The sequence below is a fragment of the Helianthus annuus genome, chromosome 2 (genome assembly GCF_002127325.2).
Source record: "Helianthus annuus cultivar XRQ/B chromosome 2, HanXRQr2.0-SUNRISE, whole genome shotgun sequence".
Lineage (NCBI taxonomy): Eukaryota > Viridiplantae > Streptophyta > Magnoliopsida > Asterales > Asteraceae > Helianthus > Helianthus annuus.
In genome coordinates this window covers 107644004-107657141 of record NC_035434.2, presented here as the reverse complement: position 1 = coordinate 107657141, position 13138 = coordinate 107644004, and the positions used below count along the sequence as shown (strand labels likewise).

The 13138-nt window shown below is 43.2% G+C and overlaps 1 protein-coding gene across 1 annotated transcript; it reads left to right on the top strand.

The window, feature by feature from the left end:
- The first annotated feature begins 3946 nt into the window (after window positions 1–3946).
- On the top strand, window positions 3947–6103 carry LOC110918392 (tRNA (carboxymethyluridine(34)-5-O)-methyltransferase). The gene is made up of 2 exons (XM_022162725.2): window positions 3947–5033; window positions 5688–6103. Exons 1-2 carry the CDS (start codon window positions 4177–4179, stop codon window positions 5812–5814), a joined length of 984 nt encoding a protein of 327 aa, XP_022018417.1. The 5' UTR covers window positions 3947–4176; the 3' UTR covers window positions 5815–6103.
- The last annotated feature ends 7035 nt before the right edge of the window (window positions 6104–13138 follow it).

Sequence of the window (13138 nt, the reverse complement as noted above, 5' to 3'; positions counted from 1 at the left end):
GAATGGAACATTGTGAGGGAATGAAGAAAAGAGTGTTTGGTTGGTCTATGGAATGGAATCGTCCATTCCAAAATGCATTTCATTCCCTCAAAATCATTCCATCCGTTCCCCCTATTTTTTTCCATTCCATCCCCCCCTTCATTAACAACACCACAACCCACCATTGTTGCTACCACACACCACCACCACCACTACCGTCATCTGCCGCCATCACCCACCTCCGCTGCCACCCGCCACTACCGCTGCCACCACCTACCTCCGTCCACACCACCGCCGTCGCCGCCACCCATCAACGCCACGGCCACCTCCGATTATCACCACCACCCACCTTCGATCATCTCCGCCACCATTTCCACTGCCACCTCTGACCACCGCCGCCACCTACGCTGCCACCGCTATCAACAGCCACTACCCACCGCCACCACTACTACCGCCTCCAACCACCGTCGTCGTTGCTACCACCTCCGACCACCCCTGCTACCACCATCGCCACCTACCTCCACTGCCATCCATCACCACCACCACCGTTGTCTCCACCCACCACCACCGTCGTCATTACAACTGACACCTAACACCATGCCTCATCATCGCCCATTACTGACCACCGCCATCTGATTTTATTCCTTCGTCTTTTTCGCATACCAAACAACAAAAAGTAATTGTTCATTCCATTCACACATGGTAAACCAAACAAGACATGGAATGGTAATGATCAATTCCATTACCGCTATCACACCCCAACCGATGGTGGAAACATCGGAGTGAGACAAAATAGATTACTCGAGACATCATAACACTAATAATTGTGACGAGTATTTAAATAATAAATCTCATTTCATTTCTAAAGAGTCAATTACAAGGATTTGAAGAAAATACAACACATGAATAATGAAATACAATACAATAGGGGTACAAAATTTAAAGTGTGTATCTAAGCATCCTACTAGATTCCATGCATCACCAACATCATCGTTAAACCTGCAACATGTTTTAAAAGCATAGTTCAATACAAAAGTATTGGCGAGTACACTAGTTTTAGACTTGTGACATATGTATAAAAAGTATTTTCAATCTAACATAGCAATTTGGTATACACGGTCAAACTATCATGCATAAGTAAAAGTCAAACCCAAGTGTCCACAAGAATTTAGCATCCCTCGATATAGCAATATCGAGACCGTAATGAATATAACTTAACAAAAACCCCGTCGGGTAGTGTGCTACTCCTATAGCGCTATAATTGTTAAAGCGGGTTAACAAGTAGTATGAATTCTAGCATGAACCTAAGCATAACAAAGCATGTATAAGGATTGAATGAATAAAGCATGTTTGTGATTCGTGCATTTTAACAAGTAAAACATGTTGCACCCAAAGTGTATTTAAAAGGAAAATGGGTCAAGTGTACTCACAAAATTGCATATTCTTTCCGATTATCCAATGCGACGAAGTTGTTGAGACTAGGAGATTGGTTATGTTCGATTTGGAGTTTTTAAGAGATGGTTACATTCGGTCTAAGGATTTAGAGCTTAAAGTACATGAAAAATAGATATATGTGAAAATAATCATCGTGTACACATAACACTTGTTCTTGACACTATTGAAACTCAAAAGAGTTTATGTGTTTTCTGTTTTCATGGATTCAAAGGTCCATTTGAATCGTAACAAGTGCATGATCAAAGATGATGTAACTTACACTTGACAAATAACAAATAAGTCATCATCAAGGTCTAGTTACTTGGATAATTATAGATTATATAGATAACATGTGATTATTATATAGAGATTACAAAGTCCTATAGGTCAAGCACGAGGTAGGAGATTAAGGTCTCCATTTAGGTACCTCTTTATGTCATATAATTCATACATGAGGTAGGAAGTATCAAGTCTTCCATTTAAGTACCTCTATTGTTCACCACTACACTTGTTGTTAGAAACAACAAGGAGTGTCATGAACTTACAAATAATAAAGGAAAATGGACAACTAATCTATGGAAAAAACATCAAGTAGTGAGTGGATTCTTATGAAGGATAGCCCAAGCTAATCCTACAATCACACATACATCAAGCTTCAAGCTTGATCACTACTTGTGGGTAAAATCCTAACTAAAACAAAATGTTTTTGAGGTTTTAATCTCTGATTTTACTTGTCTCAGCCTTGTTTTTAAACCCAACTAACCATAGATGTGGTTATGAGCATAAGGACATGGGTTTGAGATGAGATAACTCAAGTTCAACTAAGTTTAACAAAGTTTTGATGACAACAGAAAGTAACAGTCCACTTTGGAGTCTTTTTGGTGACATTCCAGACCTTGGTTTTCCATGGAAAACCTGTGGAAATGTTCCTAAGGTTGTTCCAAGCAAGTGGGAAAAAGAATCAAGTGAAAAGGTTAAGAAATGAGTGAGATATGCTTATTTTAGCAACTTGTAACGAATCTGATATGCTCCTGATTATCAGCTGAAAATGGAGTGTTTGAGAGTGTTTAGTGAGTTTGAAAAGTGGAAAATGTGTGGAGAATGCTTGGGATTTATAGGGGAAAGGGTTGGTTAGTTGTTGGTGCATATTTAATGCAAGATACACAAAGAACCCAATCAAAACACAAGGAAAATGACCAATCCGTAGCTGTTGTTCACAAATTCGCGGATCCACCAGCCTCGCGGCCCGCGAAGCAAAGGGGAGGGCCAGATCGCGGCCCGTGACTCTCCTCCAGAATGTTTAAAGTTTGAATCTTTTGCATTTTACCCCCTATGTTTCCATATTTGCATGTTTTAGGTGTTTTTATGATACAAAGGCATATTATAAGGATCAAACAGGTAACATGAACATTAAACAAGTATATAATGAAGTATGTTTAAGCGTATGAACGTCGTATTTAAGTATCATATGCACTCAAAAACGTGTTATTCGTAAGTTTCATGTATTTGCAAGATTAACACATAGTTTCCAAGAATTACGAATATGTATCAAATGTTTCACGAAATTAAACGTATGAACATGTATGAAGTATGTATAACACGAATTTAAAGGAATACAAACTTTATTTATGATTCAAGTCTCGGATTTTACAACGATTACAATGAAAGGACGATCACAAGAGCACAAGAATCCCAAAAATAGAAGTACAAGCAAGACCTGCTAATTATGGAAAGTACGAATAAGCAGGGCGTTACAACCTCATCCATTCCATTACCTCGTCCATTTCATTCCCCCCGTCCATTCCATTAACCCATACCAAGCAGACCCTAAAGGTTGGGTTGTGAACAATGTTCTCAGACCCGGACCGGACCGGCTAGTCCGACCGGTCAGGCCGGGATCCGCTGCAAAAGCCGGGTCGGGCCGGTTCCGTGCAATAGACTGTTTCTGCAATCGGCCGGAGGTTCGGCCGGCAGCCGGCTGTTCGGCCGGAAAACCGGTGAAATGTCGAACCGGCCGTTGCTTCGCCGGTGGTTCGAATCATCACTGATTTGGCCAAGCCACCTCGTCATCAACTCTTGCGTCTTCCGATTAAGAGGTTATGGTGGTCCGTGCGACGGAGCACGGTGCCTCCGCCGTGTGTATGCCGGATGCAGGGGCGGCCATGGGGTATGGGGTGGGCAGGGAGGCTTTGAAGAAGAAGGAAGTGTTGCTAGGGTTTTTTTTGTTAAAGAAGAAGGAAGAACTGCGTGCAGTGTTGCAATGTTACTAGTGTTTTTATTTGAAGATATGAATTGTGGGCTGGATATAATACATAATTAGATTTGGACCTTTTTGAAATCAGCCCATTCTAAAAAAATATCACAAACTTTTTACTTAGTAGTAAATTACTTATATAATTTATGACGTAACACGGGTCATAAATCCGGTCGGATCGGTCCAACGTAATACGACCGGGTCGACCTCCGATCCAGTTCTGAAAACATTGGTTGTGTGCGGTAGTATGATAGGATGAAATGACCGAGAATATCGTGTCGAAAGATCGCTAGGGTTTAACCACCATTAAACACCAAATTGGCGGCTAATCGATTCTCCCAAAATCCATCAATCTGCTAATTCACATTCACCAAACCCCCACCCCCACCACCACCACCACCATCATCATTTACGGTTTCCAATTGATTCTCAAACCCCTAACCCAATCAAACCCCCTTAAATCTATATCATCCACTCTCCAATTCACCACAACATCCACCCAACTCACAATGAAAGAAATCATAACAAAGAGATCTTCAAACCCAGATGCCAAATGTTCTTCCTCAAGCGTCCAATCAACTCCAGAAATCGAAAAAAAGTACGTCCACCGTGTCTACGATGCAATCGCACCTCATTTCAGCGCTACCCGTTTTGCAAAATGGCCCAAAGTTTCAACCTTTTTACACAATTTGCCATCTGGGTCTGTGGTTTTAGATGCAGGGTGTGGTAATGGCAAGTATTTAGGTTTAAATCCTGATTGTTTCTTCATTGGCTGTGATATTAGTGCACCCCTTATCCAGATCTGTAGTGACAGGGGTCATGAGGTTTTGGTTGCAGATGCTGTGAATTTACCGTATCGAAGCGGGTACGGGGATGCCGCTATTTCGATAGCGGTTTTGCATCATTTGAGTACTGAGGATAGGAGGAGGAAAGCTATTGATGAGTTGGTTAGGGTTGTTAAAGTTGGTGGGCATGTTTTGATTACTGTGTGGGCTGTTGAGCAAGAGGATGGATCTTTGCTTAATAAGTGGACCCCGCTTACGCGAAAGTATTTGGAAGAGTGGATTGGGCCGGGTAGCCCACGGGTTCGTAGCGCGTCTGCGGTTACTTTGGAAAGTATTCCGGAAACTGAGGTGAGTGTTGGGAATCAAGAAGGTAAAGATTGTGTTGTGGGGAGTGAGAATGGAGGTGGGAATGATAAGCAACAAGAGTATTTTGTGCCGTGGCATTTGCCGTATCACCGGGCTGAAGTGAGTGGAGCTTCGGCTGGTGCGGTTGAAAATGGTCTTGCGAGGAAAGATGATTCAAAAGGCGCGATTGTGTATGATAGATATTATCATGTGTTTGGTCAAGGTGAACTTGAAAGGTAATGCTTTAATTTAGTGTAATTCGGATAATATATTCATGCTTTTTTGGCGATGAATTATGTAAGATACTAGGTTGACTCGTTTCCTATTATAACCTTTTGAAGGGCGCATGCCCAACGTAAGCTGCGTTATACCTGATATATTGGTTAGCAGGGTATTGGTGGGGTCCTGTGAGATCACTAGTAACGGGTTCTCATGGTTACTAAAAAAGACATTAGGTTGAGGATTGCATTGATTATAGAATGTTGGTTAGTGTATAGAATTATAGATTGGTTCAAGATATTAGATACTAAAAGATGACATTAAGTTGAGGATTGAATTGATTATAGATAGTTTGTTAACGTCAAGATTGCTTCAAGAGATTAGTTAGTTATTTAGCTTGATGGGGTGTTAGGAGAATTGGAGGTGCATTTAAACCAATTATTATTAGAAGCCGGTAAGCAGTAGTTGATCTTTGTGGTCTTATGCAAATGATCTAACGACCCTTTCCTTCGATCAAATATTTTCTTAATATCAAATCTTGATTTTTGGCATGTCATAATAATCACTTTGAAAAGTCGCATCCAAACGCCCCCTCGTATAGCTTCCTTTTGCCCATATATAGTTTCAAAAGTAACAAGTTTTTAATGATAACCCGTCTTTTTTACTTCCAGTTTGGTTTCTGGCATGAAGAATGCAGTTATTGTGGATCAATTTTACGACAAGTCTAATTGGTGTGTGATTCTTGAGAAAACTTCATGGGGGAAGAACAATACATTATCGGGTCAGTTTTACGACTGAAGATGGTAACAAGACATCAGAAAGTGATCAAAACAAAAGGACAGATGCTTCTTTTGAGCACTTTCGATGTCCAGATTTGTACGCGTATCATGTCAACTCCCAATTTTGGGTGCAGGATTTTGTAGTTCTTGTAGTGGAAACTTTAGTTTTTGTAACCTGATCTCACAATTGGAGTTGTTACATTTCTATGTTGGATTTTGATTTGAGTACCTGTGGTAATGTATTGTGAAGCAGAAAAGGTACAACTTTTAAAATACATATATTATACAAATGATAACATGTTGGTTCATATTGAGAAATGATTATTACACCATAGGTTGTTATGCCACAAATCACTACCCATTGTTTTTGAAACCTCATTTGTATGTATTTAGTTTCAACATGTTACAACATTATCATTACTGTGCTTAGTATGCTGGTAAGTAGTGTTTTCGACACTAAGAATGATATGCATATACGTCTTGTGTGTCTCTTCTATTTATGGTACGGGTTGAGAAAAATAAGCGCAAAGCGTAAAAAAAGCTAGGGCCTGAGAAAAATAAAACGTATTAAAAAAAATTGAAAGTGTATTATGTATTAGAAAAAAAATACTATTTTTCAAATAAAATAAACAAAGTCTATTATGTAACACTTTATATCATCTAATTAGTACCAAAATATTAGTGTTATAAAGTAGTTTTCGTTGAAGAAAAGTAGAAATCTGGCTAGAATCTTGTTGGAATTTAGAGAATTTGGCCGGAAGCTCTCCAGAATCTAGGAATCTCACCGGAATGTGCGCCTGAACCATCACCTGGAGAATTAAAGCGCAATTTCCTCGACTGATAGCGCAACTGCCTCGCCTCGCCTGAAAAATGGGCCTAGGCGCAAGAGGCGATGGCTTTGAACAACTATGGGTTGAGCATTAATAACAAGTAATGTAACGTGCCATCATTCTGGACACATGAGGTAGTCGTTAAAGAAGGCATTGTAGCAAGTGCATATTGAGATTGTGATCCTATTTTGCAAGGTTTCGATTCAATGTGTAAATCAAGTTAATATTTGATGTACGTCGCAATGTCTTCTGTTTTTGTAACGGACCATCTCTTGTCCAAGCGAAAAAGTGTATTTTTTTTTTCCGACCAAGCGCTGGTTCTACTTGTAGACAACTTTCGTATGAACAACCATTGGTAACATATTTTGATCCCTTACCCATTGAGCCGTGGTGAATTATAAATATTACCAAACTTTAGTTTATTTTGGCAATCTACTGATCCAATTTCAATAGTTGGAATTACGGTTGACCAAAAAGCTCGCTCGATGTGGCTCGATTTGAAAGTGAGCTGAGCGGGCTCGGCTCGGTTAGAAAGTGAGTCTAGCTCGGCTCGGCTCGTAACAAGCCGGATTGGCTCAGTTTGGCTCGCATACCAGCTTGGCTCGACTTAGCTCGTATTATTTTATTTTTATATACATTTTTTTTTGGTAAAGGATGGCGGCACCTCCAGTAAATTTTATTAATAACAAAAAAATATTTACACCTAAAAGGGTTTAGATTCCCGGGACATAAAACCCAAGGAACACACCACCCCAATAGCAAAGGGCCTAACAAAATGGGTCAACCAAACCCGGCCCTTGCCTAAACTATACACCAACCAAAAGCAATCTAAACAAAAATCAGTCCAAAAAAACATAACCAAAATACCAAAACAAAACCTATACATCAAGACTAAAAAAACAAAACAAGTCTTCAGTCTTCACTTCACAGCTCCCATCCCAAGCATCCCCAAGTCTTCAATAAAACAACTTCTAGCACTCTCATCCAGAAGCTCTCCAACACGAACTCTAATCCACATCCTCAGCAGCCCATAACCAGCAACCAGCAGCCATCCTAAACCTCTATACTTCATACATAACCACTGTAGACCCTTTAGATCCTCGATCTTCATCCACTGCTGTTGAAACAGTGATTATCACAAGGATAATCAATGGGATCGTTTCGTCCAATGGGTTCAACCTCTCCTCTACTCGTATTGATGGCTCGAAATCTGCAAAACAGTAAACACCGTTAGTCTCGTTAAGAGGGGGGAAGGGGATTTTCCCTCTTAACCAGGCTCCGGCGTGAGAATAAGTACTGTTCCGAGAGGAAATAAACAGTGTGTGTATAGAGTGAATAAGGAGAGTCAAGATCCTGAACCTGAATGATGAAGGGTCCTATTTATAGCCGGAGGGTGAAGAAGGAAGGAGCAGCTGTGCCAGCTGTGAGCGCGTGCCAGCTGTCCGACCAAGGGGAATATCCTCTTGGTCTGCTCTGTCATGGCAGGTGTAGTGGTACACGTGGCGTTCTTGCATTCGCCTGCGCTGGATGCCTCGTACTGGTACTGTCAGTGCTGCTCCCTGAATTGTCGCAGGCCTATGTGGCATTCTGCTAGTGGTGACACGTGTTGTCCTTTATGTCGGATAGAGCATCTTTGGTGCCAACTGTGAATCATCCAGAAGTTTCTAGAAGCTTCTGGAGTGTTTCGTTGACGTGGATGCCTTGTGTGCATAAAAGTGGTGTGGTCCCTGCCATGTAGGCAGGGAATTGGGACCATACCTCTTCAAGTCCCCCAGTCCAGTGTGCCTTCTAGTTGAGTTGATCGTCTAGGAGGGATTCTGGACTTATGAGAGTTGTGGGTTTTGTGCATCGCGTAGAGTTTGGTATATGTAAAATGAACCGAAATGGGCGCGTTGCGTGTAGATGTTGTCTTTTTTGAAAGAAGTGAGCCAAATGGACGCATCACGCATGGGTTTTGGCTCTTTGGAAAAGTGGGCCAAATGGACGCATGGCGCATGGGTTTTGGCCCTTTGAAAAAAGTGAGCCAAATGGACGCATGGCGCATTGGTTTTGGCCCTTTGAAAAAAGTGAGCCAAATGGACGCATGGCGCATGGGTTTTGGCCCTTTGAAAAAAGTGAGCCAAATGGACGCATGGCGCATGGGTTTTGGCCCTTTGAAAAAAATGAGCCAAATGGACGCATGGCGCATGGGTTTTGGCCCTTTGAAAAAAGTGAGCCAAATGGACGCATCGCGCATGGGTTTTGGCTCTTTGAAAAAAGTGAGCCAAATGGACGCATCGCGCATGGGTTTTGGCTCTTTGAAAAAAGTGAGCCAAATGGACGCATCGCGCATGGGTTTTGGCCCTTGATGTTTCCTTCTGTTGGAAGTTTGGTGGTTATGGGGAAGTGTTTGGTGTGACCCTCTGACATCCCTGTCTTATCGGAGGTGAACAGTTGCTTTTGCAGTGACTTTCTGTCACGTCAGCCGCTCCTGTCGCCCATGCTTCCCGAAAAACGAGCCGACGTCTTCTCTCTCATCTGACGTGTCAGTCATCTATTGGATGCTTTTTCTGTGCTCTGCCGTTCCACTACCCATCGCATTAAATTCGATGGGTATAAATATGGGGCGGTTATCTCTTTCTTCCCTCACTTTCGAATTCTAAGTGTGATTTCTCTCTATCTTCCTCCTTTATTCTCCCGTCCTTCATATTTTTCTTCGATTCAGATCTCCCACTTCTTGATTTTTATCATGTCTGAGAAGAATCCTTCCCAGAAGAAGAGAAAGCATAGAGGTAGGGCCCCTCCTGGTCCGGATCAGGCTGTTATTAACTGGAAGGAGGATGAGTTTCAGAACCTGGTGAGGGGGATGAACTTCCGTCCCGAGTGGGGGGCTCAGTATCCTCCTCCTGGATCTACTGCTTTGGATGCTCCTCCGGGCTATATCACCTTATATGTAGCGTTTTTCCGGGAGGGTAGTTTCCGGTTACCAATAACGAAGTTTACTGCTGCTGTGTTAAGGGGTTATGGACTTCATATTTCTCAAATAAATGCGATTGGGCTTCCACGCATTACCCATTTTGAGTATGTTTGTAGGGCTTATCGTCTTGAGCCTACTTTCGAAATGTTCAACGTTTTTTACAGCGTTACATACACCAGTGGTTTTTATTCTTTTCAAGCGAGAACGGGTGTTGCTCCGGTGTGCTCTGTGCCGTTAAAGAGCCTTCATGATTGGAAACAGAAGTTCTTTTACATCCGCCGTGGTGTGATTCCAATAGAGATGCCGTACAGGCATGTGAGTCAAGGGATTCCGAAGGTGGATGTTGTGCAAGATTATGTTGCTCAGGACTGGTATAAAAGGATAACTTCTAAGGCGACTGCTATTTCTCAGCTGGATGAAATGGCTTTAGTTGGGGCCGGGATGAGTTTGTTGTGGGTGCCCAAACATCCATTGGGTCAACCTGTGTACAGTAATCAGGGTAAATGTATGTTTCTTCCTTGAGTTTATTTTTGATTTATCTTCCTTTAGGTTTAGTATATTTTGATGTGTTCCCTTATCTTGTTGCTCCTTTGCAGTTGGTTACAGCTTGCTAAACGTCTTGGATCCGAAGACAGCTGGTACCATGGTTGAGGCTATCCAAGCGGATGGGAATCCGACGTGGTTGGACCAGATCCGGGGTCGTTTTTTGCATCCGTCAGATGAGAGCTTGAATAGATATGTCACCGAAGTTCTAGGTGAAGATGTTTTGAATGACCCTCTCGTTGCGGGTCGCGAAGAAGTCATTGTTCTTTCAAGTGAAAGTTCTGGTCAAAACTTTGAAGATCTAACCTCTCGTTGCGCGCGTGCAGGTACCGCGCAGGGTGATGTTACTGAACCTGTGCATGAGGTTGTTGGCGACGAGATGATGTAGAGGTGCCGGTTGATCCTTCTGCTCAGTTGGAGTCGAGGAAGAAGGCGAGGACTGATAGGTCTGGGAGGGGAGAGAAGAAGCCTGATAGTAAAGGTGCTGGTTCTTCTCGTAAGCGACCCTCTACTCATCCTTGTCTAGGTTATGTGGTAGTTTCTGATACGTTGTCTGGCTTAGGGGTCGGTGAGAAGAGTCAACAGTCGGATCCTGATGACAGTGCTACCTTATCTGAGCACATGAAGAAAAAAGCTCTCGATGATCACAAACGTCGACTTGATGAGCAGGCTGCTGCTGTCTTTGCTGCCAAGAAGGCAAAGCTTCAAAAAGAGGCCCCCCCAGCGCCCTCGGAGTCTGAGATTGATTTGGGCGTGTTTAGTGGGGGTCGTGGGAACCTTTTGGAGGAGATATTTGCTGCCTCTGCTCCTCCAACTGGTAAGTAGCTTCTAGTTGTGCATTGTAGTGTTTTTCCTTCTTGGTTTTTTTTTTGTTTTCTCGGAGTTGTTCTTGATTCATGTTTTATGATAGCAGTCAAGATTGGTAAGAAGCCTCGGGCGGTAGATATTTCTCAGATTACTCCACCTACTTCTCCTCCGTCGAGGACAGTTGGTTTGACTCCTCCTCGTGGTGGTGTTGAGGTGAACGTGGAAGGTGGTGAAGGTTTCGCTGAAGGTATGTTTGAAGCAGGTGATGCTGCTGGAGGTGATGGCGGAGGTGATGGTGGAGCTGCTGGTGGAGCGGATAGGGGCAAGGGTATTGAAGTGGAGGGGGAGTCTAGCGAGACTACTCCAAACAAACCATCTACACTAAGCGTCCCTCTGCTGGGGGTGGGGCTACTTCCGGCGTCGTGCGCAGCCCGCACTTTGAGCGTAAATCTGCTGATTCCTGGGGGAACCCAGCTTGTGACGACCTGCCTCACGCCCCGCGCTGGAGACTTACTCAGGGCTCGAGGATGAGTGATGCTGACAATTGCCATGAGTTTTTTGCTTTGTCTCTTCCTCCTGCCGAGAGGATGTTTCAGAAGAACCGCAACCGTTTTGACCTTTTGGACGATCATGTTCGTGCTGGGGTTAATTTCTTTGCTACTTCTCAAGAAATTCTTCGGGAATGGCGGTCAATGGGGGAAGAGACCCTTGAGTTTGAGCAGTCGAAGAAGGCGTTTGTTGAGGAGAGGGAAAAGTTCAATGCGGAGAAGAAAGGGTTGCAGTGGAGGGTGTCGGATGCGGAGCAAAAGCTTGAAGAGCAGAAACAGTTAAATGCTCAGAAGCAGAAGGATTGGGAAGCTGCATGTGAGCGTACAAATGTTGAGCTGCAGTCTCAGCGAGATGCGATTGTTCGCTTGTCGGGTGAAAAGACCAATCTTGCTGAGGAGGCGAATCAGGCGCGCCTTGCTGCTGAGAAGAAAGAAAAAGAATACGTTGCTCGGATTGACAAGCTGGAGCTTCTTGCTCAGGAGAAAGCTAGTGAGTGTGAGACTGCTCAGGGCTTGCTTGCTGAGAAGACGGCTGAGTACCAAGCTTCTGAGCTTCTTGCTGAGGAGGCCTCAGCTGACAGCAAGTGGTTGCTTTCACGTGGTGTGCCTTTGGTAATGTTCTTTGTTTGCCTTATTTTCTCTTTTTCTTTTTGCTTTTGCCTTTTTATTTTTATTTCCTCTACTCATCATATTCGAGCTTCCTTTTTGTGCAGCTGGCTGATCGCATCCTGCATTCTCCTGAGCTTGCCACTTATATGTTTGAGTTGGGTAGGGCAGCTTACAATAGTGGCCGAAAGTTTGGTTATGCTGAAGGTAAAGCAACGGTCATAAATAAAGAGAAGGATTATCATTTTGAGCTGTACAAGGAAGATTGTGAAGGTGCTTTTACTGCCAAACGGGGTGAATTTGCCACGCTTGAGTTTGCTGTTGTCCGGGCTGCTGAGAAGTTGGCTCGTAAAGTGGATGGGATAGCGTTGTTGAAGAAAGCGTTAGGAGAGGATAGTGACGCGGCCGGGGGTGTTGGCCCCAGCCAGACTTGAAAGGTGGACTCCGGCCTGTGCGCCGTGTATGGCCGCGAATGGGCCTGTAATGTCGGATGTTTAAAACAATTTAACTTTTGTTTACCTGTAGGCGTATGTGCCTGGGATTCGTGTGAATGTTTTGTCGCTTTTTTTTTTCTATAGTTATGCGAATTTTGTTATCGTCATAATATGTGCATGTTTAATTACTTTGATCAGGTGTCACGAATGAATGATGGCGCTGACAGGTGATGTTGTGTTACTACAACGTTTTTATTCTGTCGTTTAAGTATGCGCGCTTGTATGTGACATACGAAGTGATCGAGTTGCAGGTTAATGTGTGAGCTCAGCTGTAATCAGCCTTGGGAGCATTACAATGTTTAGTTACCTTGCTATCGATATTTTCGTGTTTATGTGGGCACGAAGTTATGTTTTGGCGTTTTGTAGGCTTTGGTTGTGTTTCTGACCCGGCTGTTCACTTGGTTGTGACGAGCCTTGGAGGTCTACAACGTTTCCTATGGTCGAGCCATTGATGTTTTCGTGTACGCCCAAAGTAATAAATGCAGTTGTGACAAGAAATTTGCATGAAATAAAAGTAGCCAAACACTTCTTGTATTAGAGTAAATGTGTTGGCTGTTCG